This window comes from Oryctolagus cuniculus, chromosome 17, assembly GCF_051225735.1.
Source record: "Oryctolagus cuniculus isolate XC-2025 breed Fujian yellow rabbit chromosome 17, ASM5122573v1, whole genome shotgun sequence".
Taxonomy (NCBI): domain Eukaryota; kingdom Metazoa; phylum Chordata; class Mammalia; order Lagomorpha; family Leporidae; genus Oryctolagus; species Oryctolagus cuniculus.
The window spans coordinates 23049269-23069075 of record NC_142883.1 but is presented as its reverse complement, the minus strand read 5'-3'; the positions used below and the strand labels follow the sequence as shown (position 1 = coordinate 23069075).

At 61.5% G+C, this 19807-nt stretch overlaps 1 protein-coding gene across 2 annotated transcripts; it reads right to left on the bottom strand.

Moving 5' to 3' along the window:
• Nucleotides 1–7179: 7179 nt before the first annotated feature.
• Nucleotides 7180–19147, bottom strand: STAC2 (SH3 and cysteine rich domain 2). Of its 2 annotated transcripts, none has more exons than XM_008271396.5 (11): nucleotides 18620–19147; nucleotides 10775–11081; nucleotides 10453–10550; nucleotides 10201–10291; nucleotides 9195–9310; nucleotides 9002–9074; nucleotides 8845–8906; nucleotides 8604–8701; nucleotides 8356–8407; nucleotides 7864–8001; nucleotides 7180–7427 (listed from the first exon to the last, which is right to left on the bottom strand). In XM_008271396.5, exons 1-11 carry the CDS (start codon nucleotides 18707–18709, stop codon nucleotides 7323–7325), a joined length of 1230 nt encoding a protein of 409 aa, XP_008269618.1. In that variant the 5' UTR covers nucleotides 18710–19147; the 3' UTR covers nucleotides 7180–7322. The 2 variants fall into 2 exon arrangements, with proteins under 2 accessions (XP_008269618.1, XP_002719382.1); XM_002719336.6 differs by having other exon boundaries at nucleotides 9195–9307; nucleotides 18620–18846.
• Between the last annotated feature and the right edge of the window lie 660 nt (nucleotides 19148–19807).

The window sequence follows — 19807 nt, the reverse complement described above, 5'->3', positions numbered from 1 at the left end:
AGGAGTTTCATCCATGTCACCCACATAGGTGGCAGGCCTCAATACTTGGGCCATCTTCCACTGCTTTTCCCATGCCATTTGGGAGCTGCATTGAAAGTACAGCAGGGGCTGGTGCTGTGGCAGCAAGTAAAGCCGCCCCCTGCAGTGCCAGTGTCCCGTATGGGCGCTGGTTCGAGTCCTGGCTGCTGTACTTCTGATCCCACTCTGCTGTGACCTGGGAAAGCAGAAGATGGCCTAAGTGCTTGGGCCCCTGCACCTGTGTGGGAAACCCAGCTGTAGATCCTGGCTCCTGGCTTCAGATCAGCCCAGCTCTGGCCATGTAGGCCGTCTGGGAAATGAACCATCAGATAGATGGAAGACACTCTCTCCCTCTGTCTCTCTAACGCTGCCTTTTAAATAAATTAAAAAAAAAAAAAAAAAAAGCTGAGGATACACAATGCTCCACCACTGTTTAAAAGTTGTATTTAAGCCGGCGCCGCGGCTCACTAGGCTAATCCTCCGCCTAGCGGCGCCGGCACACCAGGTTCTAGTCCCGGTCGGGGCGCCGGATTCTGTCCCAGTTGCCCCTCTTCCAGGCCAGCTCTCTGCTGTGGCCAGGGAGTGCAGTGGAGGATGGCCCAAGTACTTGGGCCCTGCACCCCATGGGAGACCAGGATAAGTACCTGGCTCCTGCCATTGGATCAGCACGGTGTGCCGGCCGCAGCGCGCTAGCTGCGGCGGCCATTGGAGGGTGAATCAACGGCAAAAGGAAGACCTTTCTCTCTGTCTCTCTCTCGCACTGTCCACTCTGCCTGTCAAAAAGAAAAAAAAGAGAAAGAATTCCATTAAAAAAAAAAAAAGTTGTATTTATTCACCTGAGGGCTGGTGCTGTGGCCTAGCTGGTAAAGGTGCTGCTGCATCTGGTATGGGTGCTCTTGCAAGTCCCTGCTGCACCACTTTAATCCGGCTCCCTGCTAAAGGCCCTGGCTCATGTCTTCAGATAGGCCCAGCTGTGGCTTACTCATTTGGAGAGTGAACCAATGGGTGGAAGAATATCTCCCATCTGTAAAGATTTTTTTTATTTGAAAGAGGTCTTACATCTGCAGGTTCACTCTACAAATGGACACAATGGCTGGAGCTAGGCCTATCTGAAGACAGGAGCCAAAAGCTTCCAAGTTTTCCACACGGGTGCAGGGGCCCAAGCACTTGGTTCATTTGCTGCTTTCCCAGGCCATAGCAGAGAGCTGGATCAGAGTGGAGCAGCCAGGACTCGAACTGGTGCCCATATGAGATGCTGGTGCCACAGGTGGCAGCTTCACGTACTATGCTACAGCACCAGCCCCTACATTTTTTTTTTTTAAGATTTACTTATTAGAGGTCTTTATCCACTGGTTCACTCTCCCAGATGGCTGCAACTGACACAGATGGGCCAATCCAAAGCCAGGAGCCAGGAGCTTCAGGGTTTCCCATGCAGGTTCAGGGGCCCAAGGACTTGGGCCATCTTCTACTGCTTTCCCAGGCTGTCAGCAGGGAGCTACATTGGAAGCAGAGCAGCCAGGATATGAACTGGCACCCAAATGGGATGCTAGTGCTGCGGGCAGAGGCTTAACCTACACAGCGGAGGCCCTGTAAATAAATCTGAAAGGGAAGAAAGCCAGGAGCTTCATCCGGGCCTCCTACATTGTGAGGCAGGGGCTCAAGTACTTGGGCCATCTGCTGTTGCTTTTTCCAGGCCATTAGCAGGGAGCTGAACATGAAGTGGAGCAGGGGCCGGAGCTCCTGGCTCCTGGTTTAGGATCGGCACAGCTCCAGCTGTTGTGGCTATATGACGAGTGAACCAGCAGATGGAAGATTCTCTCTCTCTCTCTCTCTCTCTCTCTCTCTGCCTCTGCCTCTGCCTCTCTGTAACTCTGCCTTTCAGATAAATAAATAAATGAGTACCCAGGACTCAAACCAGCACCCACAATGCTGGCCCCAAGAGTTCTTGTTTTTATCTTGGTTTGTACCCAATTGCATCAGGAGAAACTGTTCATCTAGCAGATCCTGGAGTACAAAAATTTCGAGCTGCACAGTACAAAAGTGAACCTTGTAAGAGCCACTGTGAATTGCTTAATGAATCTGAGTCCCTGAAGTGTTTTCCTTTTGCCACATATTGGTAGTAATAGCTGCCAATAAGTTTTACTATAAAACATCTGTTTGGTGAGCCAAGGACTGTTGGACACTTTAGATGGATCTCTGTTGATCTTAGCAACACTGTAACAGAGCTATTACCACCTTTATTTTGCAGATGAGAAAATGGATGAAGTGACATATTTGCACAGTCAGAACCAAGTCTAGCATTGGGGTAAAGGAATTTGGTAGATGCAGGGGCCTGAGAAGTCTGGCTTAGTCCCAGGCCTAGCTTGGTGAGCTTCTGAGCCTGTGGTGGTCACAGGGAACCTATGGGGGCGGGGAGTGGCTAGAAAGGTTACTTTGGATACACTGCGTGGGTGGTGCTTTAAGGGGACAGATGCCTTGGTGGGAGGGGCCGGCAGCCAGTCAAGTTCAGGGAGTGAGAGTTCTGGGTTGGACAGATCAGGGAGAGTTGGCTAAAGGGGCTACCTCCTGTGTAGCTGGCGCACCTAGGACTGGACGCTTCCTGGTTGCTCCCTGCCCCTCATTCCTCTCCCCAGGAACTCTTGTCTTTGGGTGACTGCTCAGCCATGCCCTTCTGGGGGATGCTCTGGGTGGAAGGGAAAGGCAGGTCCGAGTGTTGGGGACAGTAGGTGGACCCCTCTGTTCTGTCTCCAGCGTCATCATCTGTTCTGGGCGTGGTGGGAGGTGAGTGGCAGAAGGCAGGGAAGCCCCGACTCTCAGAAGTGTCCAGAGGACCCCACCACCCACGCTCATCAGAGCCTGGGTGAGCTTTAACCTTGGGGAAGCTGAGGCCGGGAAGGGCAAAGGACTGTGGCCAAGCTTGCAGCTCGGTGCACGGGAGGCCCCTTTCCCAGGCACGGGGCAGAGGAGAACGCGTGCTGGAGACCACCCTACTTCCAAGCCTGTGGTGAAGTAGAGGGGCAGGGATGGAAGAAAAGAGAAGGCGCCCCCAAGGGAGCTCCCCAGGTGCAGCACAGGGGCCAGTTCCACCCTGCACCAGGAGGTGGTGCTGTTCTCTCGCAGGTGGCCACAGATGGAGGCTGCGGCTCCCAGCTTCTCGGGGTCTGGGAGTCGGTTGGTTGCTTGCCTGGCTGGTTGGTTGATGGTTGCTTTTTTTTTGGGGGGGGGGGGTGAATTGGATTATAGAGTAGGAACCTCCCTCTCTTCACCCTGGGCTTTTCACCCCTTCCCAGGGCACCAAGAACCCCCAAGGGAACCACTGGCTCTCTCGCAGGTCCTGGAACCTCGTGCAACCATAAGAGACGTGCCCTTCCTCTCAAGAGCCACACTGCCACTTCTGAATGAGAAAACCGAGGCCCAGAGGGACCAGTGACTTCCCAGAACCTCGGCCTTGCCTGGGCTCATCATGCCAGGCCTGAGGTCTCCAGAGGCGGAGGCCATGGTTCAGAGCGGGGTGCTGCCGGGGCTCTGGGCACAGTGCTCTCTGCGGGGCCAGCAGCTGGAGAAGTGTCCAGGGGACTTCAGCTTCCTTCCAGGTGCTGCCTCTGAGGCTCCTGCACAGCCCAGCACGGGCCAAGGCTGGACACACGGCTGCCTGCCTTGCACTCCTCAGCAGGCTTCGCCAGCCTGGCCAGCACTAGGCAGAGTCAGGGGCAAGGATGAAGGGACAAAGGGAGTGGCACCAGCCAGGGCATGCAGGTGAACAGGGCTCACTCCCTGTGTCTCCCCCTGACCCTGAGGCCCCACCTCTTAGGCCCTCCTGTCTCCGGCCCCCACACCGTCCCCTCTTCCTGCACGGCCCCTGAGCCCAGGTAACCTCTGTCCCACATGGTGCCTCCCAGCGGAGCTGAGGCTGAGGTGGGGAGTGAAGGGCAAATGTAGGTCAGAGAAAATGGAGCCAAATGGTGGGGCAGCAGTGCCAACAGCTTCTGGGACATCCTCTGCCCCAGCCAGGGGTGTGGTGGGTGCAGACCCAGAGCTGGCATCCAGGAGGGCAGAGGCCACAGTGGGGACAGCAGCAGCTGCTCTCTGCCTCTAGGCTGGGAGCCTGCTGTTGGCAGTGTGGCGCTGGAAAAAAGCCGTGTGCTCAGCAGTGCGGCAAACGGGCCGGGGGAGGGGTCCAGGCCAGCTGGCGGCTGGTGGCAGGCGCAAGCGGGTGTGCAGGAGGCCTGACTGCAGGGCTCTCAGTCTCAGTCTTGTTCCGGGAGCCCGGCTCCTGCATCTCTCTGCCTCCATTGCTGGCTAAGGCATTGAAGGAGCCCAGGCAGCATGGGGAATGAGCGGAGTGGAGAGGAAAACCCTGCAGTTTCTGAGGCTGGCCACTCATTGACCACTCATTTCCCAGATGACCTTGTTCAAGCGATCAGCCAGCCTGAGCCTCAGTTTCCCTGTGTATAAAAAGGGCAGGGTTATGTGGTGGGCTGGGCCTTATGTCACAGTGGGTTAAACTGCTGCCTGGGTTGCCAGCATCCCATGTCGGTGCCCGGGCTCAAGTCCTGGCCCTGTTTCAGATGGACTTTCCTGCTAAGCGCACCCTGGAGGCAGCAGGTGATGGCTCTGGTACTTGGGCCTCTGCCACCCACGCGGGAGAACTGCAGAGTCCCAGGCTCCTGGCTTCGGCATAGCCCAGCCCCAGCTGTTGCTAAAATAAACTTTGTTGGGTACATGGGGACACTTCCAAAAAAAGTTCACAGAAAAACAGATTTTAAAAAGATAACTAAGGGGCTGGTGCCATGGTATAGCAGGTAAAGCTGCTGCCTGTAGCACTGGCATCCCATATGGGTGCTGGTTTGAGTCCCAGCTGTTCCACTTCCAATCCAGCTCCCTGGTAATGGCTTGGGGAAGCAGTGGAAGATGCCCAAGTGCTCGGCTCCTGCACCTGCCTGGGAGACCCAGAAGAAGCTGCTGGCTCCTGGCTTCGGACAGGCCCAGCCCTGGCTGTTGTGGCCCTCTGGAAAGTGAAACGGTGGATGGAAGACCTCTCCCTGTCTCTGCCTCTCTTTAACTCCAACTTTCAAAATAAATAAATAAAATGATAACTAAAAATAGGGGACAGGGTTGGCTGGCTAATCTGTGTGACCTTGGGAAAGCACCTGACCCTGCATCAGTGTCCTCATCACAAAGCCCCTTCCCCCCTCTCCTGGCCGCTGATTCGTCCCAACATTAAGGTGGCCCACGTGGTAACCTCCTCTACTCCCAGGACGGAGAGGGGTCACCCTCCTCCCCCTGCGGCGCCCCCTGGGTGAAGGGGCCCCAAGATCGGGCCCCAAGATCTGGCCCCGGCCGGCCTCCCTTGCCTGTGCAGAGGGGCAGGCGCGCAGGCCTCGCCTCCCAGCAGCGCCGCGGTGCCCTGGCACCCCCGCAGCAGGCGCTCCTCACTCCCGCCCCGCTCCCCGCAGCCTATAAATAGCCCGGGACGTGCTCGCTGGTGATGACGCGGCCTGGCGGGCGGCAGGGAAGGCAGCCGCTCTGCTGGAGCGGGTGGGCGGCGGGCACCGCCGCGGGAGGGGCGCGCGCCGCCGGCCCCCTCGTGCCAGGCTCCCGATGACGGGCGAGACTGAGTCATCTCAGGGCTACTGTACGCGACTGTCCCCGGCGCCAGCGTTCCCCCGGAGAGGTTGATCTTGGCTGGGTACTGAGCCCTCTTGCACCCCAAGCATGGCCGGACCGGGAGGGCACCTCCGGTGGCCGACGGTGCCAAGACGCCGAGCTGGGGGCCCAACCGCTGCGCGGCGCAGGTGCTCTGAGAAGCGGAATGCGGCCGCGGCCACACCCCTTCTCCCTTCCGTGTCCAAACCGCCCCTTTCCGCAGGTGTTTTGCGTCACTCTGCCCTCTGGCTACCCCCAGACACCGCCAGTCTCAGGCTGCCGGGGTGGGAGGGGCTGAGGAGGCCTGCCCCCCCCCCCGCCGCCCCTACACGTGAGCACCAGCACCAGTCCTCTCTGGGAGACCAATATTCTGCCCCCCCCCAGCCTCCTGGCCACACACACCCCCACCCCAATCAAACAGCAGAGTGGACAGGCTGGGACAAGAAACATTTAATTAGGGGTCTGGGGGCCGGGCAATGCCCCAGCAGACCCGCCATGCAGCCTCATGTACAGTGGGCATTGGGCCCGCCCCCGGGATGGGGCTGGGGGGTGGGCCTATGGCAGCAAACAGGGCAGTGTGGCTTGAGCCCCGCCTCGGCGGGGGAGGAGTGGGGGAAGGGCTGCCGGGAAGGAAGATAAGTGTCCCCTCCACTGCGCGGGAGCATGTGGCTGTGCCTAGGATGGGGGTGGCATTGGCCAGCACGACCGAGGGCACAAGAGGAGGCTCTGAGCTTGGGGGAGGGAGGGGTGTTGGCACCAGAGAGAAGGGGTCCTCCCCCTGTGCCCACCCCACCCCAGGGGTCCCCCCCACTTTCCTCGGCTGTCTCCGGCCCTTCCTCCAGGGCTCCGTGTCCCAGACAGGGGTGGGGGGGCAGCTGATACACCCAGGAAAGGGATTCGGCAGAGCCCAGGAAGGGGGCGGGGAAGGCCAGGTGTGGGTCAGTGCCTCCTCCTCGGGTGGGCCTCTGTGTCCAGGCTGCTCGTGGGTGTCCTTTCCCGGTGGACAAGAGCAGGGTGAGGCTGCTGTCCGGTGATGTTCCTTCCACTTGAGGGGACAGTCTCTGATTTGTCACACCCTCCCAGACCTCAGCCCTCCCCTCCTCTGTCAGCCCAGGTTTCAAGTAATGGGAGAGATTCCTGCAGAACGTTCCTGAGAATTGACGGAGCGACAAGAGGTGGTGAGACCAGGAGGCGGCCCTGGGTCCCCTCCCGGCCCCGGGGAGGAGAGCAGGAGGGACACGGACAGCCCCTCCCCCAGGGCCCGAGCTGGCAAAGGGGCAGACGTGCGGGTGCACACACACATGGACCCAAGCAGAGGCTCTGTGCTCGGAGGGGGGTTGGGCATGCAAAGGAGGTGTGGGCAGGAGGAAACTGGAAGCCTCCCCCAGGGCTGGCCTCCGCGGCACTACATGGGATGCCCGGGGCCCCCCTCCCTGCAGCTTCCTCGTTCTCTCCCACCGTCTCCCCCACCTCAAGTCCCAGAGGACCGACCCACTTGGGGCGCCCCACCCAGGACAAATCCTTCCTAAGCCATGGTGGGTGGCACCTGGGAGAGGGGCAGAGGGAGGGGGAGTGTGGACGAGGGTGCCTCCCCCCACCCCAGGCCAGAAGCAGGGGCCAGGCCTAGGCAGGGGTGGCGTGGGTTCTCTTGGCTCCTCTCAGATCTCGGTCAGGGCGTCGGCTGGCACCAGGCCCCGCTTCTTGCCACTGCTGACACGGATGAAGCCCTCAGCGTCCTTGCTCCTGCCCACGCCCACACAGATCTGAGGGGGAGGAAGACGGAGCTGAGACCCAGCACTGGCTGCAGCCTCCGGGGGATGATGGGGCCAGCGGCTGATGTGGCCACTTAGCCGGTGTGATGGGAGCAGATCCCGCGAGGGTGTAAGGCACACTTGGGGCCGACCTTGACATCAGCTGCTCTGATGCCTCTCCCACCCTATCTCGCAGAGGCCATCACAGAGGGAAAAGGACTTGCCTGAGGTTGCGCTTGGGCAAACCAGAGGCAGAGCCAGCACTCACACCCCACCCACCGCTCTGGCCTTGCCCGAGCCACGCTGAACTTCACTCGCCCCTGCCTCTGTTGGCCCTGCCTTCCCATCTCTCCTACCCCATTGCCGGGCTGCCAGCTTCAGCCTGCAAGCCACTGGTCCCTGCCCCTTCCCCTGCCTCCCGCCCAGGCTGTGGGGCCCAGGCACTCACCTGGTTCTCCTTGAGGCTCATGTAACCCTGTTCCTTGTTCCCAGAGAAGGGTTGGCAGCAGCGCCAAACATTCTCGCCTGGCCGCACCCGCTGCACAAAATTGGCTGGGAAGAAGCCGACCCGATCGCCAATCTTGCCCTGCGGGGGAGCTTGGCAGTGAGCACCGCCACCCCACCCCCATGCACCCTGTACTGCCTCCCCTAGGCTGTCCCCACTCAGAGTCAACGCCAACACTCTCCACACCCCGGGCTCCCTGGGTGCCAGTCCCCAGCCCAGGGGGAGGGCATGAGGTAGGCAGAGGGACAAAGCTGAAGCAGGGAGGGCCAAACTGAGAGCCGGGCCCAAGGGTCAGTCCTGGGCTTGGCCAGGACCAGCCGTTGGAGGAGGAAGGTCTTTGCAACCCAGCAAGAAGGTGGGGCAGTGCCCGTGGAGGGTAGAGGCAGTGGAGGCGTCCAGCCAGGGTCCCTCCACTCTCCACCCCTGCTAACTCACCTTCCACCAGTCCTCGTTGGAGTCATCCACCAGCTGGATTCGGTCTCCCGGTCTGGGGAGGGGGGAGCTGGGCTGGCACAGGGGGCAGGGGGACCTGGCCCCTGGAGACCCTGCGCAGCGCCCTGCCCCCAGCCTTGGGGACACTGGGTGGGGACCCAGGGTGTGAAGAGGAGGTTCCTGAGCATGCCCCTCTGGGGGCAGAGCCTGAGACCCCGCTGCCCGGCGGGGCGGCCACGCACTGGACTTACTGCAGGGCCAGGTCGTTGCTCTCTTGGGGCAGAAACTTGTAGAGCGCGACGTAGGAGTACATGGGCCCCACATCCTTCCGCACGGGGAGCCTGGGGGGCTGGGGGGGAGCTCTCCGTCGGTGATGAGTGCACAACACCCTCAACTCCCCTGTGATGCCTTGTGCCGAGGGGCAGTGACCCCCAGTGTCAAGGAGGCCCCTTCCCACACCGCCTCTGGGGACTCAGTGCGAGCGCGGCTCACCTGCTGTCCAGGGCTCTTCTCCTCTGCTCCCGACCCCTCGCTCTCAGCTGGGGCTGTGAACACTGGGAAGCCAGGGCAGGCCAGGGTGTGAAGCAGCAGGGACAGGGACGGCCTCCCCTAAGCCCCCCTTGCCTGCCCCTGGCTCCCCGCTGCTCACCGCTGTCACCAGGCCCCTCCTCTGAGCTGCGGATGCTGCCTTCTCCATCCTCGGTCAGCTCATCCCGCTCGCTCTGGGGACAGAGGCGGGAGGTGGGGGGTGGGGAAGAGTGGTCGGTCAGGCCCTGCCCCCAGGCTGCCCCCCCACCCCGGCCAAGGCTTCGCTTCTGGGCGCACCCCCACCCCGACCGTACCAGGCTCCTCGTGGGGGACTCAGAGGTGCTGCTGAAGCTGGAGCGATTCATGAGGGCCAGGGAGGTGCCATAGCGCAGGGTCTCGTAGACGGGGTCCACCTTCCCGCTGGCCCCTGCTGAGGGGGCACCCTCAAGCCTGGCACCGGCTCTGCCCTCCCTCGGCCCGGGTCTCATTTGTCTCGGGCAGTTGCATGCCCTCCCGTGGGCCCCCCCGCGCAGGAACCTGCAGCCTCCTGCCCTGCTGGCCTCCTGGGCTGCCCACGGCTTCCCTGTCACCTTCCCGCCTCCCAGCAGCCCTGGGATGTGCCCACATCTCTCCACTGCCGATGCTGCTGGCAGAGCTCCAGCGACCAAACTGCCTCAGCAGCTGTCGTGGGCCTGCCACTCGGACCCCCTGCGGCCACGGCAGCCCCTCCCACGCCCGCCAAGCAGAGCGCTCCTGAACAGGCGTGCCACGTCCTTAGGCTAGAGTCCAAATGCCGCTCGCAAAGCGCACACGGAGGCCTTGCAGCCAGTGTCTCTCCACCTCCCCCCTCCCCTAGGCCCGGGCACTTTGTCCTTTTTTGATTCCCACCCCTTCCTGCCTCAGGCCTCTGGAGCCCACAGGATGCCCTGTGCCCTCCATGGCTCATTCCTTGCCCCCTGCTGAGGGCTCTGGTCTCTGTCTTTCTCCTCCAAGGCCCTCATCCCAACAGTGGCTGGCTAATGACATGCCCGACTGTCCATTTCACACCTGGCTCCCCGGCTCGGGGCCCGAACGTCAGCCGTGCCTCAGGGTCTAGCACAGTGCCTGGCAAAGTGTGGGTTTAGGATGGATGAAGGCGGGCATGTGTGAATGGATGAAGAAGGCCTGTATTTAGGGCAGGAGAATTCACGGAAGGGTAGAGCTGGCGCCAAGGACTGGCAGTGCCAGGGTGACTCAGGCACCCATCTGGGGACTCTGTGGATTTCTCATCCCACACAGTAGGAACAGGGGCAATGGTGCGCGGGCTGGGGGGGCGCTCACCAGAGGGTGGGGACTCTCTGCTCGTGGCACAGACTGGTAGCGGTTGGTGCACCAGGAGCGGGGAGCTGAAGTTACGGCGGAAGGAAGTGGACTGTGGCAAGAGGGGGCAGAGAGAGGGCACGGGACGGTCACAGCCCATCAAGAACCTGGCCCTTCCCAAACCCCGGGAGGAAGCAGTCTGGGGGCAGCACTCAGGGACTGGGCACAGCCTGCACCCGAGGCCGGTCATCGCCGCCCACTCCCCCCACTCACCGTCTTGCCCGGGCATGGCTGGCGGGAGATCTCCTCGGAGCACCAGAGGTGGACGCTGACTTTGCAGGTTTTGCATCGCAAGCCCTGCTTGGAGTTTCCTGGGACGAGCAAGAGCGGTCGTCAAGAGCGGACACCCCCACGGGCAAGGAGCAGAGGAGGCAGGTAGGGCACGGGGACAGCCAAGGGTCAACCTTCAGGCCCAGCACCCAGCGGCCAGCGGATGGAGTGGTACACACCCAGCCCAGGAGCGTGCACTCCCCTGCCCAGGGGGAGAGGCACAGGAAGTCCCCCGCCCCTCCCCCACCCGCGGTCAGGCACCTACCCACGATGAGCTGGCGGCACAGCTCACACGGGCTGGCTCTCTTGAAGACGTGCTCCTGGAAGCTGTGCAGCCTCACTGGCTTGAGAGGCGCCAGGGGGCGTGGGACTGGGCACGGGGAGGGGGCAGGCGTCGGCAGGCCCCCCGCGGTGGATGCGGAGGGCGGGGAGGGCGGGGGGAGGGGGGTCGGGGGTGTCAGCAGCACCTCGGTGGGGCACTTGATCTCCGAGCCAGAGCGGAGGAAGAAGTTCTCCACACTCTTACTCCGGAGGATGGTCTTGAGAGACAGTGAGCGCTTGAATCGCTGGAGCTGCAGGAAGAAGAGGGGGCGGGCAGTGGGCGGCTGCAGGGGGGCTGGCCCAGGCGGGCAGGCTTCCCCTCGGGATGCCTCCGTGGTGGCAGCCACAGCAGCGTGGGGGCTGAGAGGAAGTACGAAGAGACTGGCTCCCAAGTTCAGCCGCCTGAAGGAGCCGGAAATAGAAGGGCGTTCTGCCGGCGCAGGCAGACAGTTCAGAGTGGTGGGGACTGTGGCTAAGTGGACAGCAAGGGAGCAGCTGCTGGTTTCTGGTCAGCTGAGGCTTGTCCACAAGGCCAGCCCAGTGTGGCCGGGCTGCCCAGCTTCCCAAAAGAAATAGACTTTTATGTGAAATTGGGTAGAAACAATTTTTTTTTGACAGGCAGAGTGGACAGTGAGAGAGAGAGACAGAGAGAAAGGTCTTCCTTTGCCGTTGGTTCACCCTCCAATGGCCGCCGTGGCCGGCGCGCTGCGGCCGGTGCACCGCGCTGATCCGATGGCAGGAGCCAGGAGCCAGGTGCTTATCCTGGTCTCCCATGGGGTGCAGGGCCCAAGCACCTGGGCCATCCTCCACTGCACTCCCTGGCCACAGCAGAGAGCTGGCCTGGAAGAGGGGCAACTGGGACAGAATCCGGCGCCCCAACTGGGACTAGAACCTGGTGTGCCGGCGCCGCTAGGTGGAGGATTAGCCTAGTGAGCCGCGGCGCCAGCCACAAATTTTTAAGAATAATTTATTTATTTATTTGAAAGGCACAGCAGAAAGAGAATGAGAGTGAGAGTGAGAGTGAGAGAGAGAGAGAGATCTTCCATCTTCCATCCTCTGGTTTAATCCCCAAATGGCTGCGATGGCCAAGGCTGGGCCAGGCTGAAGCCAGGAGACCGATCCAGGTCTCCCATGTGGGTGGCAGGGGCCCATGTACCTGGGCCTTCCTCCACTGTTTTCCTAGGCAAATTAGCAAGGAGCTGGACTGGAAGTGGAGCACCTGGGACCCCAACCTGTGCCCATATGGGATGCTGGCACTGCAGGTGGCAGCTTAACCTGCTGTGCCACCGCAGAGGCTTTTCCCATTTTTTTCTTTGCGAAAATGGTAGTAGTACACTGTTTTCCCTGCACCTTGCTTATACAGTTAACAGTAAATCTTGGAAATCATTCCATACCAACATAAAGAGTTTCATTATTCTTTTTTATGGCTATCCAGTATTTTGTTGCATGAGTGTACTATTTACTAAACTCAATTTATGTATATATAAATTACTCTCTCTACACACACACACACAGATCTGCGGGGTGAGGATGTGGGGGAGGTTGGCACTGTGGCACAGTGGGTAAAGCCGTGGCCTGTGGTGCCGGCATCCCATATGGGAGCCAGTTCGAGTCCCAGCTGCTTCACTTCTGACCCGGCTCTCTGCTATGGCCTGGGAAAGCAGCAAAGACCACCCAAGTGCTTAGGCCCCTGCCACCCACTTGGGAAACCCAGATGAAGCCCTTGGCTTAGTCCAGGCCCAGCCCTGGTCATTGTGGCCATCTGCGGAGTGAACCAGTGGGTGGAAGATCTCTCTGTGTCTCTCCTTCTCTCTCTGTTACTCTGACTTTCAAATAAATACATCTTAAAAAAACTTTTTGGGAACCAAGCAAAACATGCTAGGTTTTCAGTTTTCCATGTTGTTGACGAGGCTGAAAGGAGAATGAGGAGCACTCCCTTGGACCCCATTCACAGGGCTGGTTCTCCCCAGGGGCCAGTATTGTGGCACAGCGGGTTAAGCTGCTGCCTATGAACCAGCATACCATATCAGAATGTAGGTTCGAGTCCCTGCTGCTCCACTTCTGATCCAGCTCCCTGCTAATGTGCCTGGGAAAGCAGCAGAGGATGGCCTGAGTGTTTGGGCCCCTGCCACCCAAGGAGAGACCAGGATGGGGTTCCTGGCTCCCGGCTTTGGGCTAGCCCTGCTCTGTGGTGAACATTTGGGGAGTGAATGGAAAATTGGTGTCTGGCTCTCCATCTCTCCCTGACATCTGTTTCTCAAATAAATCTTTGAAACAAAACAAAAGACCTCCCCATCCATCCTCCCATCACATCATCTCCACAGCCCAGCCTGAGTTCTGGCCCTGATGGCGCAGCCTGGTTCATGGCTTCTGCTTAACCCGCTGCCTCACTCTGCAGCCCCATCCGGCTTCTACACAGGAAGTGACCCCTGACCTGATAAAAACCTCCCATGGCTCCTCAGGACACAGCCCAAGGCCCTCACTCCGGCCAAGAGACTCCACTAGAGGTGGCAGCCCTGTGCCTGCAGCCTCGGCCTGCTGCCTGCGGCCCAGACGGGCGGATCCCGGAACTCGCCCATGCTTTTGAGCTTCGGAGCTTTGGACGGGCAAGTCCTCGAAACACTCCATCCGCTGGTGCCCACGGCACCCAAGCCCTGCTTCCCTCACGGCTCCATCAGGTCACTGCTGCCACTCGTTTCTCTCTTGCCCAGCAGACCAGGAGTGTCTGGAGGGCAGGCACAGTCCCTGCAAACCTCCACACAGGGCCTCATCACATAGTAGGTGCTCAGCTAATGTGTCACCATTGAACAAATGATGAGTAGGGGCTGGAACCCTGCCCAGGGCCCATGAGCTGGAGCAGGGGGTGGAGCCTGGAGGGAGGCAGAGCTGTCTCACCTGTCCACCCAAGCACGCCCTCATTTTGTCTGCCCTGAGGGAGGTCTGGGAAGCTCGCTGCCCACAGCCCTGTCCCTCTCCCCTCCAGCGGGGAACAACTTACCCCGCCCCCTCCTTCCAGCAGCGCTAGAATAAGGGAGTGGAGACCTGGCTCCAGGCAGGGAGGCTTGGCCAGGGCTCCCAGCTGGCACGCCGGGCGGCCCGTGTACCATGGCTGCCTGCCTGGCAGCCGTGCCAGGAGGTGGAAGCGGTGGCCCCTCTAGCCTCTGGGAGGCCAGCAGGCAGCAAGTCAGAGGGGTGAGCAGGGAGGGGCTGTTTGGGAACAAGGCAGGCCCTGCTGTGCCAGCTGGGAGCCAGGGCCCCGGGGTGTCTGGCACGCCGAACTGCTCGGCTCCTTCCAAACCCAGCTTCCTGGATGGCACTGTGGGCTTCTTTGTGTGTCTGTGAGAAGCAAGCCCCAGGCCCTCTGTGCATTGCCACAGAGGTAGAATTATTATTAAACAAACACCAGGCCGGATCAGGCTGCAGGCCGTCTGGGCGAGTGTGGCTCTGAGGGGCTGGGGAGAGGCAGGTGAACGCTGCCCCTCTTTCTCTCGCTCTTTCTTTCCTTTTTTTTTTTTTTTTGTTTATTTTTAAAGATTTACTTATTTATTTGAAAGGCAGAGTTTCAGAGAGAGAGAGAGAGAGAACCTTCCATCCACTGCTCCCCTCCTCAAATGGCCATGAAGCCGGGACTCTGGGGCGGGGCCCAAGCACTCGGGCCACTTCCACTGCCCTCCCAGGTGCATTAACAGGGGGCTGGTTTGGAAGTGGAGCAGCTGGGATGCGAAGGGCGCCCACGTGGGATGCTGGTGTCACAGGTGGTGGCCTGACCCGCTGCGACACAGCACCAACCCCAACTGCTCCCCCTGCTGTCCAGGAAATCTGGGCACAGAGCCCCTTTAGAGTCTCGGGGTTGGGAGTGGAGGCGGAACTGAACCTGCTGCCTGAGGCAAACCACTTCACCTCCTCTCAGCCTCAGTTTCCCCACCTCCAAGAGGGAAGAGACCTGACTAGGTGCTCTTTAAGCCACACAAGGCTCTGGATTAACAAGCAGCAGAACAAACCCCCAGGAGCGTACATCTCGGAGGGCCAGACTGAGTGATGGCTTTGCATCCGCACCTCGTTAGTCCTGACACCACCCTCTGAGGAGGAACCATTGCTGTCCCACTTTCCAGATGAGGCACTGAGGCTCCCAGGGCTAAACCGTTAGCTCGCAAGTCCTCAACTGTCCAGCAGCAGAGCCAGGACTGGGACCAGTGGTTCAAGCTCCCGAGCCCAAATGACCAGGGCCATCCTCTGCTCTGGCCCTGCCTCGGCCGCCCACCCCGTCCTGCACTGAGCCATGGGCTCGTCCGACTGGTCAGGCATGGCATCTGGGGTTCGAAGGGACCTGAAAGACTGGCCGGCCTCTCATCCTGAGCGCTGTCCACCTGTGTCCGTCCCTCTTGCCAGGGGAAGCGCGCCCGCCCTCCCATGGGACAGTCGTTCCATCTGTGCAGCTGCCATCACTGGGCAGGGCTCCCCTGCACGGGCTGAAACCTGGCCCCTGGGGTGTCCCCTCGCCCCAGGCCACGATCTCCCTAGCAACCCTCGGAGGATGAGGTAGTAGGAAGGGCTCTGCGCTCACCAGCCTCCGGGCTCTCTGGACCCCTCCTAGTCCTGGTGCTACAGCCACAAGCGCAGGGTGCCAGAGGCCTCTGGGACAGAACACCCCCCAGCACCAGCCCTGCCTCTGCTCTGGGCCCCGGATCCCAGGACGGCCGAGAAGCCAGAAGGAATGACAGATCACATCTGGGGGCTGGCATGCCCCAAGGGCTGTGGCAAGAGGGAAGGGTGGGGGCACTGCTGCCCAATGGCCTGGGACAGACCTCTGGCTTGGTGTGGCCAGTCCCGGCATTCCCACTCCTGGGTCTCCCAGTTCCTGGAGAGGCCCTTTATTCCTCTCCCTGCCAGTCATATGGCTGGTGCCCCCCAGGGGGGCATTCCCGGGCAGGGCCAGAAGTTGCCATGGGCCCTGGCAAGCCAGCTCTCTACTCCTCCCCCCATATACCCGCAGCTGGTCTGCTCGTGGCCTGGGCGCCCTCTTCCCTGTTTTCCCACACTCTGGATGGCCCTGTCTTTCCTCAGTTTCCCACAGCATCTCCTGAAAAGGCACCAAGGCAGCTGGCAATGGGTGGCGGCGGACGTGGCACCAGCTCATTCAGATGGCAGAGCTGGTGTGGCGGGATCCTCCCGGGATGGCACCTAAGGGGGTGATGGGCAGGCTCTCTGTGGTAGAATGGGGTGAGGATCCAAGGAGGAGGGACCCTCTGGGAGGTTCACGGAGAAGCATGGGGCAGGGCTGAGACCCAGCCTTAGGGAAAGCAGGGTTGGCAATGAATGCCCAGGCAGTGGGGCCAGCCCTGGGGTGCAGCGGGTAAAGTTGCTGCCTGCGATGCCAGCGTGCCATATGGGTGCTGGTTTGAGTCTCATCTGCTCCACTTCCGATCCAGCTCCCTGCTATGGCCTGGGAAAGCAGTGGAAGACGGCCCAAGTGCTTGAGCCCCTGCACCCACATGGGAGACCCAGATGGTGTTCCTGGCTCCTGGCTTCGGCCTGGCTCAGCCCTGGCCCAGCCCTGGCCATTGAAGCCACTTGGGGAGTGAACCAGCAGATGGAAGATCTGTCTCTCCCTCTCTCTGTAACTCTTTCAAATAAAATAAATCTTTTTTAAAGAATAAATAAATTCCTAGGGGACACCAAACACTGATGAGTAGGAGGCCTGGATTCTTGGTCCTGCTGCCCACAGGCGCCAGCCCCCTCTGGTGAGCAGCAAGCAGCCCCTCTCCCAGCTCCCAGTCTGGGCTGCCTTGGGCCAGGCTGAAGTGGGGGATGGAGGGAGGCTGTGCTGGGCCCCAGTTCTCTCTCCTCCTGCCTCTGCCCTGCTGAACGCCCCAGCATGAGCCACAGTGCAGCCTGTGTGGTCCGCCCTGTGTCTCTCACGAGATGTGCAGGAGAGGGCCCGGAGGGCTGGGTCAGGTGCGGAGGCCCTCTCCTGCGCTGCTCCTGGCATCTCCACGGCTCACCCCAATGACATTGGAGGGTCCTTGGGCTGGGAGGAGGCGGGAGCAGACCTGCCAGGCCCTGGCCTCCCCTCTCTGCAGCTGGACTTGCAGCCTGCCGGACTGCTGAGCCAGCCCCTGCCTGCCTGCCCAGCACTCCTGACCAGGGGCCTGGAGCCCATGGGCCTGGGTGGGGGGAGCCAGGCAGGGGCTGGGAGGCCCCCAGGCTCCTGGGAAGGAAGGAAGCAAGCAAGTGGGGAGACTGTCTGTCCTGGGTGGTCAGCAGGCAACTGGGAACAGGGCGCTGGAACCCAGGGTGGGGCTCAGCCCCTGGGGCCCTCTGCTTGAGAGGAACTCTCACATTTATTCCAGGCATGGTTTTCCCTTCCTGGCACCTCATTCCCGTCTCAGAAGAGACGTGGCTCTCCATGGTGAGGAGCGGGGGCTAGCTCTGGTCTGTGTGTCAATCTCAATTTCAGGAAGGGGCAAGAGAAGGTCAAAGGATCTGAAGATCTCTGGTTCCTGGGGAAAAGGTGCTTCCTGGGGTGCCTCAGCCAGACTCCACCCCTGCCCTGCTCATCCCCCGGCCCCCAGCATTCTCTGATGACCTTGACCTTGAATTAACCTCATATCCTGAGGGGTGGTCAAGAGAGAAGGCTGAGGAAGAGGGTGGTGGGAAGAGCTTGTAGCACGACCAAGGGCACCAAAGAGCCCAAGGCCCCACCCACTTCTGGTCTGCACCGACCCTTCTCTGGGAAACAACGGATGGGAGCAAAATGCCAGGGTGGACCCTAGCAAGAGGCAGGCTTTGGGCTGAAGACAGGGCAGGGGCAAGGGCGCCCTCGCACTGCCCCCTTTCTTGCCATCCCCGGCCACTCAGCTCGCACCCGCACAACTTCCTGCGGGTCAGTCTCCAGCGCCTTGAACTTGGGCAGGGAGCAGACAGATTAGGGGGTGATGATCATGAGTGGCGTCCCCCCCACCCCAGGCAGGAGTCTGGGCTCCGCCTGCCTTCACTGGGGAATAATTTATTCATTGTGACTCCCGCCGGAGTAACAATCATACATAATTAGGGTTAATTATGACATTCATTAATTACGATGACTTCTTCTTTCGTGCCCGCCCGCTCCCCCCACCTCGTCCCGCTCCAGGGTGGGGGTGGGGATGCCTGTCTGCTCCCGAGCCGCCGCAGCACCCGGGTCCCCGCCCGCGCCCGACGGCCCGCGCTGCCGCAGCCCCCAGCGCGGATTCGCAAGCTGCGCACCCCCCGGTCGCGGCCGCACGTCCGCGGACCCACCGCGCTGGGAGGGATTGCAGGACTGCGGTGGGTCAGAGAGGGGCACTCGCAGAGAAACACCCCGAGAGAACGGGGCGAGAGCTCACAGCGACGCCGAGACCCAGGCAGGCTGGCGGTGGAGACGCCTGCGGAGCGGCGCGGGGCGCGCCCGCACGCAGACCGGGGCGGACACCGGCTCGCACCACCGCGCACGGGCCCCTGCTCGCTCCGCCGGCTCCGCGCCGCTTCCATCCAAGAAAGCCCACTTAGAACCCCCAGAGGGTGGCGGCCGCGCGGCTGCTCCGCGCGTGGGCCAGGAGTGTCTGCCCTGGGGTCTCCGCTCGGCCCCTCGGCGCGCACCCTCTCCTTCCCCGGGGCGCTGCGCCCAGCCGTGGGGATCATGGAGAACCTGGTACTGTGACCCCAGGCGCTCAAGCCCACCGCGAACCCAGAGCCGGGAAGGGGGCGCTCGGGCCAGGGACCACCCCCTGCCCAAGCTGGGGCCAGGCCTCGAGCCCCTCCACTCCCGACTTACCTTGGTTTCCTGGAGGGCGGGGACGGTCCCCGGGGGGGTGTGGGTGGCCGCGTCATCCGGTTCGTTCTCCTTCTCGCTCATTTCGGTCATGGTTGGGGGCGAGGCCGAGGGAGGGCACCGAGACCCGACGGCAGGCCCGCCGGAGCCAGGCGGCGGGCGGCGGGCTTCCCCCCGGAGTTGTGGAGCCTTTCTCCAGACACTGCCCCCAAGGAGCCCCAGGAGAAACCCTCCCGGGCCAAGCAACCACCCGCCCCCGGGGGCGGGCGGAGAAAGTTGCGGGGTTGGCTGGGGATGGGGGAGCAATGACACGGAGCCACGGGGGCCGGACGACCCCGGGCTTGGGTTCCGAGGGTCTGCAGAGGATGCAGCTGGCAGCGAGGGGAGGAGGGAAGCGGGGACGCGGGGATGAGCCGAGGGAGGGAGCCACGGAGCTGTCCGTGTCCGGCCGGCTCCGCGGTCCTCTGCGCCCGCCCCCCCATCCCCTCCCCCTCCCCCTCCCCCCGCCGGCCCCAGCCCCGCACCCGGCGGCCCCTCCGCCCAGTCCTCGCCTCCCAACTTTGATTTAGGAGGTCGCCTGGTCCCTCCCCCTTGCCTCCGCCGCTCCCCCGCGCCGCTATGCAAATCGAGGCCCTTGGCTATTGGCTGCCGCCATGGCCAGGAGGGCGAGGTGGGCGGAGTTTGGGGGGGCTCGACAAGATGGGGAGGGGCTTGGAAGGGGACGACGTGGAGAGAGGATGGTTTCACACGGAAAAACCTGGCCTGGGGGGTGGGGGGCGTGACAGGACCGAGGTGAGGCTGTCAAGATCACATTCAAGTCTGGATGAGGATGAGGTTGTTGGGAATACAAATAGGTCGGAGCTGCAGCAGCAAAGCTGAGCGTGAGATCGGAGTTGGGACTTCCTGGTAAGGAAGACTGGAAGATGGGGATTGCTGGTGAACGAAGAACGGGGATCCCTGTGCCGCTTGAATAGGATACCTTCCCACCCGGGGAGCTGTCTCCAAATTCACACACCCTGGACCACGGTGCATGGGTTTCCAGAAGGCAGGGGCACAATTCCTGGTCCAGCAAGGAAAGCAGGTGGTGTGCTTCCCAGGCTCGGTCCTCACCCCAGGGTGGCCAAACCTCTCCTAACCTCTCCCTTGCTGGCAGCTGGAGAGGTGGAAGAAGAGGTGTTCGCTCACGTGCGG

Coding starts and splice junctions, on each gene's coding strand:
- STAC2 (XM_008271396.5), bottom strand. CDS start 18,709: ATGACCGAAATGAGCGAGAAGGAGAACGAACCGGATGACGCGGCCACC. Junction 10,292..10,452: donor AGCCATGCCCGGGCAAGACG/GTGAGTGGGGGG, acceptor CTCTTGCCACAG/TCCACTTCCTTCCGCCGTAA. Junction 9,075..9,194: donor AGTCCCCCACGAGGAGCCTG/GTACGGTCGGGG, acceptor CTCTGTCCCCAG/AGCGAGCGGGATGAGCTGAC.